The following is a 17,025-nucleotide window of genomic DNA, read 5'->3' on the forward strand; positions in this document are numbered from 1 at the left end:
AGTGCTCTGAGTGGTCAAGATGCTGAGCTTCTTATTCTTGGTTCATCTTTCTTGATGGACACCGATCCCTTTACTCTGTCCTTACATACTATCTCTACTATTGATCTCCAGTTTTCCCTCACCCACTTTTCACCATTGCAGTCTTTCCTAATAAATTCTATATTCCGCACCCTATCCAATTTGCACTACAAATCAGTTAGAAATACTATATGAATACTTGTAGATTTTGTGCATTTGGATTTCTGAAGCTGTTTTCTGCTTGAAATATTTTTGCTTTGTATTGCAAAAGAGTCTGACAATGATGTCGTACCATTTACATTACCAGAGTAAGAGAAGGACATTGTAGTCCAAACATAGGGAGGAAACAATGAACTGGGGGGGAGCTACACATATCCTTGTATTAGTCAGAACGGTACAGAAGTGTAGGTGTGATAAGTCATTTAAAGTTGTCTACATCACAAAGAGAGACTTAAAAAATGAACCAATGCACAAAGCCTTTTTAAAGAGGTACAGATGAAACTCGAAAAATTAGAATATCGTGGAAAAGTTTATTTCAGTAATTCAACTTTAAAGGTGAAACTAATATATGAGATAGACTCATGACATGCAAAGCGAGTACATATGTACTGAGTACATATGCGTGCTTCTATTTCTTAGAGGTCCAATATTGCTCTATTTGCAGTCCTTGTTTTGCTGATTTCATTTAATATTCTAATTTTCTGAGATTGTTAATTTGGGGTTTTCATCAGCTGTACTCCATGATCATAACAATTATAACAAATAAAGGCTTGACATATCACGCTTTGCATGTCATGAGTCTATCTCATATATTAGTTTCACCTTTTAAGTTGAATTACTGAAATAAATTAACTTTTCCACGATATTCTAATTTTTCGAGTTTCACCTGTACTTTCGAATAAAACACATAAAAATATATGATTGATTTTATTGAGGGTATGTTTCATAAAGATGTCAGTGTCAAAAATAAAAAAGGAAGAAAAGGTGGGGGAAGTATATGTGACGCAGCAGCAGACACCTTACTTTAAGGAAGAAGTGGATTCATTAGAGTGCAACTACAGAATGGCCCAAGGAAAAGAGGAATGTTGTTAAAAAGATTTCATGTGTCACGAAATCCTATAGCACTGGCAGGGGCCCTGATCACTGCTTCAGGTAGTGCTTGCAGATTGAAAACGACTTGATTCAAAAAATGAGGAGTTTATATGAATCATGTTAAATTGCAGTATTTCTGAAAGGACCTACTGCTCCAGGATAACACACTCCAACATGGGCACCTACTGGTCCAGGATAACACACACCTACAGGAACACCTACAGCTCCAGGGCAACACACACCTACAGGAGCACCTATGGCTCTGGGAATACACACACCAACAGGGGCACCTACTCCTACACAGGGTTCCCCCCCAAAGCCAAAACCTCCTATAGATGGGCCACCTACCCCAGGCTGGCAACCCACAACCCCCAGGCCACCTGCAATCCTAGGTCCAAATCCAGCTCCAAATGGGATGACACCAGGTGGTCCATAACCCCCAGACAGGTAGCCTCCATCTGGGCAACCTCCTCCTATACTCCCAGTGGCATGCCCCTTGCTGGCTGATGCTTGTGCGCTTCCTGAGCTAAACCCTGCACCTGGGCCACAGTCTACCCCTATGCCAGCTCTTCCTCCTGTTGTGGGACTGTCAATGCCTACAGGAGAACTTGGTTTACAAGCAGATTGAGACACATTCTGGGAGCTGTATTGTGTTCCCGAGTAGAGTTCTGCATCTGCAGAGGCATGTCCTGCATCTACATGACTATCTACAGTCCTTGGGTGGTTTCCAGCACTTCTGGAGCTCCTTTTGTAGCTCCCATGGCCTCCTGCACTATAACCTCCACGATGTCCTTCACTGTGTCCTCCACCGTATCCACCACCTGGAGGACCATGTGCACCTGAAGAAGTAAATCCAGCAGAGCCCTCTGTGTAGGGTGGCTTGAAAACATCTGCAAGGAGGAAACATTCAGAAGTGAGATTGGAACTGACCCTGCCAGAAAGAGACCTGAGTATCACCTTATCTTTGCAGCATTGTTGTTGCTGAGTTGCCATGAGGTGAAAACTGCGCTGGAAATAACCCTAGCATTCTCTCTTTCTCTCTGTGAGTGAATGAATAGCAATGACTGAATGAAGTGGATTTCATTTGGAGTAGGTCAGTTTGAACCAGATGAGTGCAATGACCTGAAAATCAATAGTTTTCTAAACACAGTTCAGATTACCTCCGACTCAGGTGGGAGTTTAACACAGAGACACGACACCTTCAGTGTTGGCACAATCATTCCTTAGCTATCTAAGTGGCCAATATTGGACAAAGTTAATGTGGGAATCAGTTCTAACTCTATGATCCATCAGACCAAAGAGCAAAAGTGGTTAATCACGTGGGCTATCTTCCCAGCAGGTGGGCTGCTGCTTACTGGCAGAGGGAAGGTGGTAGGGAGGTTGGTGCAGTGCAAACACACTGGCAGAACAAATTCAGTTGCACTACACTGACCTCACTGTCTCCTCAGCCCATCCCCTCTCCCTGCCAGGAAGCAATAATGACCCACCTTCTGGAAAGCTACTCTTACAGCTCTGCCCAACCCAATGAATCACTTCTGCCAAAGAGTGCACCATATCGAGATTCATCGGGACAATAAAGGGAATAGTCTGGTTGATTGATAGAAATTATTTGGGGAATGCCAAATAATCTTCTGGGAAGTCTAGCCAGTGAAGCATCAAAATGGCTTGGGTTCAGCAGATCTAAGCAGGAACACAAAGCAGGAACCTGGAGAAGGAGTGAAGTTACACACACACACACACACACACACACACACACACACACGAGCACTCCAGTCTCCAATTGTTAAGGATGCAGAAAAGTTATAAAGGCAGCAGACATGAAAAAGGAAACAACAAGAGAATGTAGTAGGTTGTCCAAGCCCAACACAACCTCATTGGTTTTACTCACCTATAGCAACAAGATTTCCTCTGACTATCCTGTTGCGGAAAAAAGAAAATGCATAATTGCTGTTAGTTTACCTTGATTATGGATTTGAAGCAGAATCCACCCAGGCAATTCTGCTGCACATGCCTTTTGCAAATGCAGGGTGGAATTCGCACCTACAACATCTCTTCATTTCAATGGAGAGCACATAGCGTGTCAATATCTTATTTAGAAAGTACTAGTTTCTATACAATCAGACAAGTTCAATCTTAATTAAAATCACTTATTGCTTATCTAAGGTCACGCTAGCCCAGTTGATTGTCATCTTAATCTACCAGATTGCCCCATTATGGTTTCCTGTTTTGATGCCTGTGTTTCACAGAAATGTTTGCGCTCGGAACAGCATGGCCATCTCCAAAACTGGAAACACCATGGATGGACTTCAGTGTTGCACTATGGTGAATGTCCCATTAACACAAGCATTGTAGCTTGCCAGGCAGAACGAACACACCTTTACTTCTCCCATGCACTTTTCTGGGGATGGGGCTTCTCCCAACCACACCAAGCCCATTTGGGGGCATGGAGGGAGGAGGGGGAAGGAAACCCCATTGCACAAGTGGAAGCCCATTTTGCTTAGGCAACGCCTGTACCATGTCTCCTGTTCCTATCCCTGCATAACATTTGATGATGGAAAATGCATTATGTGACATCATCATGTTGTGAGTTGACTTACCCAACCAACAGCCAATGGAGAACTATATAGTGGTACCTCAGTTTACAAACTTAATCTGTTCCACTGTTCGGATTCCATTCTTAGAGAAAGGTAAAGTTCTCAAACCAGGACACTATTTCCGGTTTTGCAGAGTTTGTAAACCGAATAGTTCTTAAACTGGACTGTTCTTAAATTGAGGTACAGTGGTACCTCAGGTTACAGACACTTCAGGTTACAGGCGCTTCAGGTTACAGGTGCTTCAGGTTACAGACTCCGCTAACCCAGAAATAGTACCTTGGGTTAAGAACTTTGCTTCAGGATGAGAACAGAAATCGTGTGGAGGCGACATTGTGGCAGCAGGAGGCCCCATTAGCTAAAGTGGTACTTCAGGTTAAGAGCAGTTTCAGGTTAAGAAAGGACCTCCAGAATGAATTAAGTTCTTAACCCGAGGTACCACTGTACCACTGTACTAAGGTGTGTGTTTTCTCTAGGACCGTTAGTGAAAGTGTGTTGAAACAGCATTGAGGTGCTAGAGTATAGGAGTCCCCTTGGTCCCTAATTAAGTCTCCTGCCCTCAGACGCACTGTCTCGGGATGAGTGTTGAGGTAAGGGTAAGGGTCAGCTGCTGGTCTTCTAAATGTGGAATGCGGGGGAATTGCTTTTCACTTCAGACAGCAAAATGCCTTGGGCTTGCTTTATTCATAGGTTTGTCTTCTGTGGATAAGTCCCATGTTCCAAGAAGGGCAGCCTGGCATCAGGCTGTAGCCAGAGGATCTACAAAAGTCATCAGCACAGCTTCAAATCAGGGTTGCCAACTTGAATAAAAGATCGGGGGGGGCAAGTAAGCCCCTCCCCACATAATTGATCACATGATGGGGTACACGGACACCATTTGAATGGCAATGCCCATCAACTTCGGGGAAGGGCTGGCCCCTAGGACTTGGCTCCTATGCTTCAGATCAGGCTGGATCCAGCTGCTGGCCAGGAGCAGAGTCTTTCTCATTCACAATTTGGAATGAGTTGCTAACAGAGATCTGTGTGGACACTTCCCTAGTTGGCCTTCACTGGCAGGCAAAAATGTTTCCAGCTCCATGTCTTCATGGCTGAGCCAGGAGCAGATGGCATGGTGGGGCAATGCCATTAACCTGACTGTCCTCTAGCTGAGTCACTGCTGCATACTAGGATGAAGACAGGGTGGAAGCTGTGAGGTCAGTACAGTGCAAATGCGCCAGCAGGAGCACTGGATTGGCTCCACTAGCATGCTTGCACCACATCAACTTCGTCAACTCCTCACCTCTCATCCTTGCTATCCAAGACTGCAACAATGACTCAACCACACATCTTGAGGGTTGCTGATGAATTTTGCTTGTAGCAAAGTTGCTCTTTAATGAAATCGGAGTCAAATCAAAAATAAATAAAGGAGGCTAAAATAAATCTCGGTGCATTTAACTAACTATGTTTAACATGTTTACATGTGTGCCCATATAATTTTGTATAATTCGCAGTTACCTGTACTCCTCCCCTTCCAGGAGTGTCTTATATGTAGCAATCTCAATATCCAGAGCCAACTTGGTGTTCAGGAGTTCATGGTAGTCCCTCAGCAAGCCAGCTAGGTCATCCTTGGCCTTCTGGAGGGCTGTCTGCAGCTCAATATGCTTATCCCGAGCATCTTTAAGGGCACCATCTCCACGGTGCTCAACATCACAAATGGCTGATTGCAAAATATCAACCTGTCAAACAAAGCAAAACAAAAATCTGAACTGATTTAAGAGGAAATTCTGTAAGATTATGTGGTGACTAGGGATCAGTGAATCAGCTAATTTCTGTTTCTCTCCGTTTCTCATTTTTCTACCGTTCAATTCAGAACCATTAACAAAAAATGTTAAGTTCTGATTGGAGGGAAAGGATTGAAACCATGAAAGAAGCCACCCACTTAAATCCAGGCAGTTCAAATACGTGGGAGCAGAGTGGCCAAGACAAAAGAAGAGGAAAGGGCTGAATTTTCCCCACTCTGCAAATGGCTTAGATTACTTTTTTTGGAAGCCATCCTGGAGGCCTGTAGTCATATTTTAAATTGTTAGCTATCAGTAGCAGCACCTGTGGTGGGATGGAACTGACCTCCTGACACTAGTATCAGAGCTGTTTACCTGCGCGGGGTTAGGATGGGGCAGCAGTGAGGTCAAAGTCATATGGTTGCACTGGTGAGAACACTGGATTGGTGGTGGCATTCCTGATGGTACAACTACACAATGCTGGCCTTCCTGACACCCACCCCACTTCATCCAGGGCAGAAGCTTTGCTCCACCATTTGCTTTGCTTCTGATATTGATATTGATACTGATATCGAAACAATGGCAAATAAAATCACCAGTCAGATTTTGCTACAATGTTACTGAGGGCAGCTCAGAAGAGAGGAAAGAGAAGCAGGTCAAACTGACCAAAGAAGCTAGCATTCTCCCCCAACCCCAAGTTTCTATGCTCAGAAAGATCTTCAAGGGGAAAACGTTCTTCAGCGCTGAAGTTCTCAAGAAATAGTAAGGTGTTTTGGTTTAGTCTGATGTCACTTGTAGATATGGTATGGTTGACCATCTGCTCCCAAATAAAGACATAGCAAGTGACGAATTCTCTCCTACCTGCTTTTTAATAGCATCATTCTCAGACTGCAACTTATTGACCAGCCTGGTCAGATCTGCAATCTCGTGCTGATTGATCTTCAGATTGTCTGAGTATTTCCCTCTTTGCTCCTGGAGCTCTTGGAACTGGTACCCAGAAAAGAGAAGGCTGTTAATAAGAGAATTGTCACCAAGTGAAATCTGAAAGCTCATCCTTGGGTGAAAGGATGCTTGAGTTTCAGTAGGGTCTACCAAAAGTTTCTGGTGAAGGGGATCTGCATATATGTAGATTGTTATTAGCTATTTACCTTCCTTAAAAATAAATTGAATTCCACACTTATAACAAAACAAATATACATCTCAAATTATAAGAACAGTATAGAAACAAGACATATAATAATAATTGGAGAAAATATAAATTATAACTAACAAATATTCCCAGAAAATATTGTAGTGAAACTGTTGAGGACTGTGAGAGACTTTGGAGACAAACCATGTCCGTCCATGTTTATAAAACAATGAAATCACACAATACTGCCCAAAACCAATCACATCTACAGTGGTACCTCGGGTTACATACGCTTCAGGTAACATATGCTTCAGGTTACAGACTCCGCTAACCCAGAAATATTACCTCGGGTTAAGAACTTTGCTTCAGGATAAGAACAGAAATTGTGCAGCAGCAGTGCAGCGGCAGCAGGAGGCACCATTGGCTAAAGTGGTGCTTCAGGTTAAGAACAGTTTCAGGTTAAGACCAGACCTCCAGAACGAATTAAGTACTTAACCCGAGGTACCACTGTACACTGGTTACCAGCTTGCTCCCCCCCAAAAAAAAGAATCACTTAGAATGAGAATGAAAATAACTTTGAGGAAAGGTTAAGGTTGCTTTTTTAAAAAAGTCTAATAATGCTTCACAGTAGTGGGATGGAGGGCTCCCACATCTTCAAAATTGGAGTGCACTTGCAGTACTTTTGGTTCATTACCACCTTTTAATCCCTCTACATTATCAATATATACACACTGAAAAATTGTGACAAAAAAAGCAATCTTGATGAAATCTTGAGTACAGTCAGGGCTTTCTTTCAGTTGGAACTCACCGGAACTGAGTTCCGGCAACTCTCAAGTGGGCACCATTGCCATTCAAAGAGGACGAGGGTCATGTTCATGGTGAGTTCTAACACCTCTTTTCTAGAAAAATAGTACTAAGTATAGTGTCTTGCTGATGTGCACACACCCTCTTTCACACTGGTTAAGGCAAAAAGCAAACAGGTTCTTTGACCCAGCCATATATAGGACCCTGTACAGATTTCAGAAATAAAAGCTAGAACAATGAACTTCTGTAATGCATTGGTTCCACTTCAGAAACATGTTCAACCTAATTTGGAATATCATCAGTTTAGATGAGCAGAATTTTGGAAGCATTCCTAGACTTGCATCCAGTAGTTTTCCCTTTATCATGACAGTAAATGTGTGTTCTGAAAAGCTGCCTGCTCTCCCAGTTCAGTGCAATGCACCTCTGTCCTGGCTTACCCTGTTTTCATACAAAGCATTGACTTCTTCTTTGCTCCTCTGGGCGATGCTCTGATACCAGGCCTCAACATTTCTGATGATGCAGTCAACATCCAAGCCTCGATTGTTGTCCATTTGCAAGAGGATATTTGTGTCACAGACATGGCCATCCAACTGTGCTAATTCCTGCAATTCACAAAAAGGCTGCATGTGAACGAGAAATTAAGGAATTTCACACCTCTAGGTTTAGTTTCTAAAAAGCGAAAGGGTTAAAGTAGATTGGCAGATGACACTCACTATTCTAGAAGCTCTGACCTAATGAATATAGGCTCAACAGATATGAATTGTAAAAGCACTCTGCATTGGACTCAAAGGTAGTGGTAGTAGTATTGGGGGTTTTTATTTTTAAAATGTGTTTTTATTGATTTTCTAATATCGTTCCAATAGCAGCCTCATTATATGTGACGGATGGATAAGTAAATCATCTGATGAATTACCACAAGGAGACTGTATGTTTGGAACGAAGGGGGGGGGGGTGGAGGAAAAAACTTTTTTTTCCCTGCATGATGTGACATTAATAACCCTTCACCCCAGATAGAAACAAGATCGTCGCGTTTCTATGAATCACAGGCAGGATTTTAAGAACTATGTGGGACGGAGCATAACAGGAAAGAAGACTGGAGAACGGTGAGAAAAGAGGAAAATTACTTATGACGCAGTTAAAAAATGGTGTCTCGCCATGACAGGTCTGCCGGAGGAAAAAGGACTGGGGGAGGAGATTCAGGATTGTTTGAATGAGAAGGAATGTTGGAGTGTAAGTTTGACCTGACAGAACCCCCAGAATCATTTGATTTATTCGGTAAGCCTGAGAAAAATAAAGGACAGATCGGAGATTAATTTTGTTTATGGAAGCGTTGTACAGAGGCTGCCCCGGATTGATATGATTTTTGGAAGAGTACAAAACCCACATAGAATGCCAGCTTCTAACCTGCTTGTGAAAACCATCAGAGATCGCAAAGAAAGGAATTTATGATAACAACAAGAAGAGAAAGGAAGTAACAAAGGACTATCCGGATCAAACTGGACAGAACTGTCTAATTAATGCAGTAAGACAAGTGATAGTTTTGGACTCGAGCTGAGCTTGATGTATGGGTATTCCCCCCCCCCCAAAAAAATTTGGCTGTATAATTTGGAATTAATGCGATATGGATAATGTGTTGTGATTGGCCTGTTAATAAAAATTATTAAAAAAAAAAACAATAGCAGCCTCATTATAACAATACAGTCATACCTCATGTTATGTTTGCTTCATGTTACGTTTTTTCAGGTTGCATCCCGTGGCGACCTGGAAGTACCGGAAAGGGTTACTTCCGGGTTTTGCTGCTCATGCATGCGCAGTAGCGCTAAATCGTGCTTCGCACATGCTCACAAATACCAAATCGCGCAGCACACTTGTACAGATACGGTGCTTCAGGTTGCGGGCTTTTCACGTTACGAACGGGCCTCGGGAACGGATCCCATTCGCAACCAGAGGTACCACTGTACCAATTTTATCCAGTTAATATAATTATTTAAATGTCAAATTATACAATTTAATCAAACTGCATGCTAGATTTTATAGTTTTGTTTTTCTATATTTTTTCTGCATTCCAAAATCTTAATAATTCCCATTAAATTCATATATAATAATCCCTTATATAACAGCTACAATCTTGTGATTTCATTTGTGTTGGTACATTAGGTAATTTATAAAATTTCAAGTGAGGAACTTTAACTGTAATCTTTATTCTTTCCAGTGTGTGATGTTTTCCCATCCATATATGGTGTTATATCTTTCATTCCTATGACTGTTGATGGTTCCTGTCATGCCTTGGGAGAAGCGGTTATCTCACAGTTTCCAAAAATCACTGCATCACTTCATCCTGTAATTTGGCTTCCAGTAAACAAACCGTCTTTGCCATTTTTCCTGCCTAGGAAGAAGTCTGAACCCAGACTGCAAATAGTTAATCCAAAAGCTTCTATTCCCGCAGCTGGTAGACTCCTTTCCTTCCTGCCACTGATTTATGGCCAGTTATCCTTATCTCAAAAACATTCCTTTGTGGATAACAGAGGTCACAGGTTCCCCATCCCTCATCTAAAGGGTACTCACTTAGTTTCTATTTTGTCTGCACATATCAATCACCTCTGAGACAACTATTCACCATTTCCATGGGACACTACCTTTCCACTGTGAGTAGTAATTCACCGAGGAGAATGCACTCTCATTCTTTACTTCAAACAAACCTCAGGCCTGTCTTCATAGCATAAAGGGCTATGAATTATGTTTACACATTCAGTCCATGAGTCTCAATATCCAAGACTGAATCATACTTACCTCCAAATAAACACATCTGCGGAATTCAAATTCCTGTCTCAGCAAATCCACTTTCCCCTCCAGTTCTGTCTTGCGTAGTGCGAGAGAGTCTACATCCTAAAGAAGATGGAACTGCTAATTAAACATGAACAATTGCTGAGATAATAATGACAAGGCCAGCTGCAGGTTGGAAATGTTCAGATCAAGTAACTAAATATTCAGAACAGACAACTGCATATGCCCAACTGCAAGTCCATGAAGCAGGAAGATAAACAAAGATGCTCTCTTTTATGACTGAAATACACATAAGCCTTCAAGAAATGACAGACCCAAGAATTAGAGTGGGAATAAATACACACCCACCTTGTTCATGGTGAATATTCTTAGGGTTCATGAATATTCAACAGGTATTTGATGCTTGGCAATCCAGAATAAACAGATGCAGTACAGGTGGTGACCATTTTGCATGGGGGTTCCATTCCTGACCCCCACACGTGTCGGTGAAGCACACTTAGGCTTGCCCTGTCCCCCCCCCATCCTACCCCTGCCTGCTTTTCAGGCCAATTCCAGATCATGTGTCCAGCTGCGTGTCAATCAGATGCACATAAAATGGTCATTGCCTATAACTGGTAAGCACTAACAGTAAAAGCAATTGACAGTACCTGACACATAGCATTGGTTATCTGACCATCTTTCATGGCCAACAAACAGAGCCTTTGTCAGTATCTGAACAGACAGGCAGAAATTAAACAGTATTTTAAAGAGTTTTTAAAATTTGCAGAAATGTAGTTTCGGAGAGACCCTAATCTAGACTCAGGGGCCATTGCTTAGCAACATAGAGAGGCTAGGCCTGATGGCTCCATCTGACCAAAGACTTGGATCCAAAGGTTCTTACATGAGCAAAAAAGCTTTTGCAAGGTTTTCCCTACAAATTGCTCTGATTTTTTTCATCCTGCTGCAACCCCCTAACCCATACCCAATCCCTTGCGGGGTATCCTAACCCTTGGGAACAGATTTTTCTGCGGGTGCAGGAGGTTGGGGTGGTAGAAAAGTCAGAAGCACTATTGTATGAAGAGTTCTGATTGCTCTTGTCTGGATCCAACACAAAGAGACTTGTGTGGAGAGGCTGAAGAAAGGCAGCTTAGGCCTCTGGACCAATTTTCCATTTCCTGGCTTTTGGCCCTGACTTCCTCGGGAAATAACTCTGGCCAGGTCAAAAGGTATCTGCATGGTGCTGAGACTCATCTGGCAGATGGCATTCTGAGGGTGACACATAGGTGCCAACTCCCTGGGGCTCTGTGTGCCCAAGAACCCACAAAATTCCCCATGAAGAGGTCAAACACCCACAAATTTCAGTGTCAGGGCCATGCGCGCTGCATGGCACCCATGGCCCTTGTCATCCATGGTTGCAGGACCCAGCTGACACTCCTGGGATGACGTGAGAGATTTCCTGCTCAGAGGGACACCTGCCACGTGGGAAAGTGCAAGTCAAAGGTTGAATTGCTGGCAGGGGCTCAGTGTTGCCTCCAGGACACTGATGTAAATAAATGAAGGACTTAACTTGCAGTGAGACTTTATCCTCCATATGAAAACCACTGAATCTGAACACCAATCTGAACACCTTACCTTTTTGAGTAGTACAAATTCATTTTCTGCTGTGGTACGCCTTTTGAATTCCTCTTCATATCTGTTGAAACATGAAGGGAGAGCTCTGTGCAACTCAAAAGCACCTTTCTGTACCCCATATATTAAGGTGCACAAGAGCCCTGTTCAGATGTTCAAAGATGTCCCTCCCATATTTAATAATAATAATTAATAATAATAATAAATGCTTAAAATGCAAATTACTTGCACTTCAGTTCTTCTACCAGTTGTTGGATAGCAGCCTCTTCACTTGCTAGATGTTGCCTTTCATTCAGTAAACAGTCTAGCTCCTTCTTCATGTTGCAGAGGAAACTTTCATAGAACGGTTCCAGGTTTTTCTTTGCTGGTGTGACATGCTCTTGCAGGAGGTTCCACTTTGTTTCAAGAACCTTGTTCTGCTGCTCTAGGGTTCGTACCTGTTTCAAAACAAAGAAACACCCAAATGATACCAAAATACAGTCAATCAGAAAACAAACCAGAGAGAAAACCTACTTTCAGAACAGGCATTTAAATTGCTTTTTGTGTGTATTGCATTTAAAGAATAAAGGAACCCTGTTGGATTTGTCCAAAGAGCTATTTGACCAGCTCTGGTACAGAAGTAGAATATGAGCGTTATAGCATTGCCCCATTGTTTTTTCCTCTTGATTCTGGAGGCAGAATATATAACATAGCGACTCTGTCAGTTGCTAGTGAAAACTTTATCCTTCATGAATTTGTCTAATCGTTTGAGATAACTCTCTTTTATAATTCATTTCAGCCTCTACAAATGTCCATAATCCCATGTGCCGCCATGTGCACGCAATTTGATCCCATTGGTTGCTTGCATGATGATGCAGAGCCATTTTTAAAGTGATCCAAACTAAAAGTACCCATGTCATGGGCCTGATTGGGCTTCTTATTTCGAGTTAAGTCAAAAACATTTGCCTTCTCACCTTATCAATGAAGCCAGCAAACTGGTTGTTGAGGTTCTTCATCTCTTCCCTCTCATGATTTCGTACGACATGTTCCTGTGGATCAACTCCCAGATGCAAAGGCTTCAGGAGCTTCTCGTTGATCCTGACTCCATGGATGCCATCCCCCCTGAAGTTAGAATATCCTGGGAAAGGCCCGCAACTTCCAACAGAGTCATAAATTCTGGGGCCGTAATGACCCACCCTGCCACCAAACCCCATGCCGCCATAGCCACCAAAACATCCAGCACCATAGCCACCATAAGAAATTCTTCTGCTTCCGCCCAGGTTAGAAAGGCTTTGGCTGCTGAAGCCACGGACCCCATATCCATTTCTGACTGGATGGCGTACAGAGGCGACATATGTCCTGTGCCCGCCTAGTCCACACACAGCAGATGCCGAACTGAATCCCCTTCCTCCCATGAAGGTCCTTGCAGCAGACATGTGATGAGTCATTGCAACAAGCTGGGGATAGGCTAGTTCCAAGAAAGCAGGTGCAGCAGAAGCAAAGTGGAGAGAGCAATCCTCTGGCACAATACCTCAAAGCCAACTCTTATATGCAGCTGAGGAGTTGGCCTTGATTGGTCTAACATTTTAATTTTGGAGCATGCATGGGTTTGGCCTGCCTCAGGCCCAGGAATGCCCTTCGATGTACAGAACATAATAGTGAATGCAAACCTAAGAAATAATGAGAATTTTTAAAGGAATTGCTTTGTTTGCAAGCTTGGCTTGTAGGATATTACATTTGAGAATCATTTCCCTTAAATGCATTAATTATACTTTAGACAGAAAATTATTTAAGGGAGTCTTCCTCTTTCGTTGACCACAGCCGATAACATTCTGCAGAGTTGCAAGTCAAGGCTGTGCTTTTAGGATCTTAATTTTCTTGTTACTGTCCCTTTTTTCTTTGAGCAACAGATGAAACTCATGTTTGCTGCTTCTTTGCCATCCATCATACCGCACACAAAAAAAAGCTATCCTCAAACTTTGTTTATACAAAGGATAAATTTGAATGTGAGTTACCACTCCTATTTGAATAAATGGAGACTTATAAATGCACAGATGTGTCAAGTACTCAACAGAAATGCACATAGAATTGTGGATTAGGGAAAAGATGGATTCTTATGGCCCAGTTTTACTTACTAAGCTCTGTTGATTTCAGTGGGACAAAAATGAGTGTCACAATGCGACTAAAGCAGCAATCTGTTCTTCTGTGAAAATTCCATTATGCACAGCTTTGTGACATTTATTTAAGTAGAAGAAACACAGGTATAACCAGCTTTCTTTGTTTGACTGAGGCCATATCTGCATTGTACATTTAAAGCAGTATTATACCATATAAGCAGCAGCCATGGCTTTCTCCAAAGAATCCTGGGAACTATAATTTGTTAAGGGTGCTGGGAGTTTGTTAGGAGTGGCCTATTCTCCCCATAGCAACTGGAATCCCCAGAGTTTCCTGGGTAGACGATTGATTGTTAAACTACTGCAAGGCAGGCATCTACAGTGTTGGTGCTTAGATACCTACTTCAAATTCACTTGTTCCCCCAGACTTTCCCAGAGGGTGATCCAGTTGTGTTCATGTATTAATCTGAATGACTGATTTGTGGTGTATTCTCTGTTTGTTTTATGGTTGCAATTTTATGGCTGATTTTTATGCTGCTCACCACCATGATAATTTTCTCTCAATAGGATATGTGTCTCAGTGGGACACTGTGAACTGGGTAGACTTGATTGACAGAGGCAGTAGACAATAGGTTCAAAGCTGAGACAGAGGTCTGCACCCAATGGGCACTGCTGTAGTGAGAGGAGGCAGAGAAGGGAGCGCAAAGCTCTAACTTAGCCCTGACCTAGCACCTTAGTTAGGAAAGACACAGGGTGCTTGCATGAGCAGGCCATAGCTGTCAACTTTTCCCTTTTCTTGCAAGGAATCCTATTCAGAATAAGGGAATTTCCCTTAAAAAAAGGAAAAAGTTGACAGCTATGGAGCAGGCACAGGGGCTTCTAGCCAAGTGGGGAAGGTTGAGGTGCCAGGTACAGGATCAGGCCTACTCCATTTGAATAAAGTAGAGAGGTTAATGGTGAGGATGGGGAAGATGTTGATGAGAAGACAGCAGCCTGAGCTTGGGGTTAGATCAGTTTCCCCCAAACTTGGTTCTCTAGCTGTTTTTGGACAACAATCCCATCATCCCTGACCACTGGTCCTGCTAGCTAGGGATGATGGGAGTTGTAGTCCAAAAGCAGCTGGAGACCCAAGTTTGGGAAACACTGGGTTAGACCTACACTGGCATTATGGGTAGCATCAGTGGCAGCTTCTGAGGACTGTGTAATGTGGAGCAGGAGGGCCAAGGAAGGGACTGAATGGTTGAATTTGTGCCAGCACTGTAAGGCTTGAGGTGGATTGGTGGGAATGAGAGGATCTGGCGGTTGTTGGCTGGGCAGATAAGATGAAAATAAGATGGGTGGGCCAGGAGGCAGCTCATGGTCTCATTCCTCATAGCTGATCGTGTTGAGTGGGTGTGATGAGAGTAGCTGTTCATCTTTGGCTCTTTCTGTGAAATGTTCAGTTGGGGACTGGGGATGGAGGGTTTGGGGGTTTGGGGTTTTTATTAAGAGGAGTAAGGCCAGAGCTGAGCTGATGACAGGGTTGGTGAGCAGCATGAGCAAGGAGCCACTGTCTCCCCTGACGTTCTCAATGCTCGTGACATATAATTTTTTTGCTAAATAAATAGTTGCCAACAGAAATGGGATGTGGTTCAGTGGACTGCTAGTACATACACCTGTGTGCACTGATAAAACAATGTAAAATGACAAACTTGATAAATTGTACATACAACTTGAGGGGGTAGGGTACCAACATTCAAGAGTGCATTCTGCACAACAAGAAATACTGATGTGATCGTATCTATGTGATCAAGACTACTTTGTTACTGTGCATTAGGAAAGGGGGCAGAAGCAAAGAAACTGTAACAACTAAAAGACTAGGGCAAACTATGCATGTCCCAAATGTGGAATTTATTTTGCAAATCATAGTTAAACCACAAGAATGTGGAATTTGCATTTTATTGTTTATGTTGATTCCTTTTTATTGGGTTTTGTAAACCGCTCCCAAATTTCTGATGTGATCTATGCAGCGGTATATAAATTAACTGCATAAAAAAACCAATTCACGAGGCATGGAATGCAGGGCAGAATGAATCCCCGAAGCAATAAAGGAACTGAAAATAGGGTATTATCCTCTCCTTCCTAAGTGTTCTCTTCCTTTGTTTTGGTGCCTAGCACAGAAGAGATGAAGACAATTCCTCCGGTTTCTTGTAGCTCTTTTCACATGAGATTAATTACATTTGCTGGGGGGCGGGAGGCAGGTATCTGCAGTCACAACAAACCCTAAGGTCCTAAAGTGACACATAAGTTATTACAAGACAACCCTCCCCCCCCCCCGCTTTATCTTTGGGATGTTAAAATAGCTTGCTGTACTGGGTGTGGACTTGGAATTAAACTGAGGACAAGAGATGGGAAAGGAAAAGGCACAAACTTTGCTTTCGATGCTGAGTTATAATATGAAACATGTTGTCATCTTGTCTGGCAGGAAAAGCTGACCCACACATGAGGCAAAGTGAGGCAATTGCCTTGGGTAGCAGGTTCCATGGGGAAGCAGATCCAAGTGGAAATCTTTATTACCTCCTTGTTTCCAATGTAGATCTTCACTTACCCTTACCTAGTGGAGAGAGGGCACCATTTTGAGATTCACCTCGGTGCCAATATATATTGATCTGGCCCTGCTAGCAGGAGAACAACGTGGAATATTTTGAGACATCTGTACCTTTTTCTCTGGACATGACTGCCCCATTACTCTTTGATGATTGGAAATTCAGATAGAGTTGCTACATCTCTAGAGTTACCCATCCTTACACACACACACACACACACGAGCAGTATCGTTTCTGTGGAGTTTGGAACTGACAGGGTCAGTACTCCGGTGTGTCCTGTGTCTGAGAAGAAAAGGAGGGGGAGCAGAAGGAGGGGCTTGTCGCAGAGAAGTGACGCACAAAGTCTTTCTGTTTCCTCAGTCAGTTTCACTTCTCGGTGAGCAGCAGAAGCTGCGTGTGTGCTCCTGGAGCACGGAAGAGAATGTCTGAAGTTTCGGACGGTTTTATTGCTTTGTAAATAAACGCTTCTAGAGATAAGAACTGAGCTGTCTTTGGACTTGATTTATCCCTCATCTCACACGGACGGGACCGCTGCAGCTCTGCTCCCCTGCCGCGTCAACTTCC

The 17,025-nt window shown here is 43.0% G+C and overlaps 1 protein-coding gene across 1 annotated transcript; it reads right to left on the reverse strand.

Annotated features, from left to right (window-relative positions):
* Positions 1-665: 665 nt before the first annotated feature.
* On the reverse strand, positions 666-13,345 carry LOC310755861 (keratin, type II cytoskeletal 75-like). Its single transcript, XM_083599236.1, has 9 exons — positions 12,737-13,345; positions 12,009-12,220; positions 11,787-11,847; positions 10,182-10,277; positions 7,829-7,993; positions 6,320-6,445; positions 5,196-5,416; positions 2,999-3,027; positions 666-2,000 (listed from the first exon to the last, which is right to left on the reverse strand). The coding sequence occupies exons 1-9, from the start codon at positions 13,208-13,210 to the stop codon at positions 1,231-1,233; spliced, it is 2,154 nt and encodes a 717-aa protein (XP_083455362.1). The 5' UTR covers positions 13,211-13,345; the 3' UTR covers positions 666-1,230.
* Positions 13,346-17,025: the final 3,680 nt, after the last annotated feature.

The sequence above is a fragment of the Podarcis filfolensis genome (genome assembly GCF_964270895.1).
Source record: "Podarcis filfolensis genome assembly, chromosome: 2".
NCBI lineage: Eukaryota > Metazoa > Chordata > Lepidosauria > Squamata > Lacertidae > Podarcis > Podarcis filfolensis.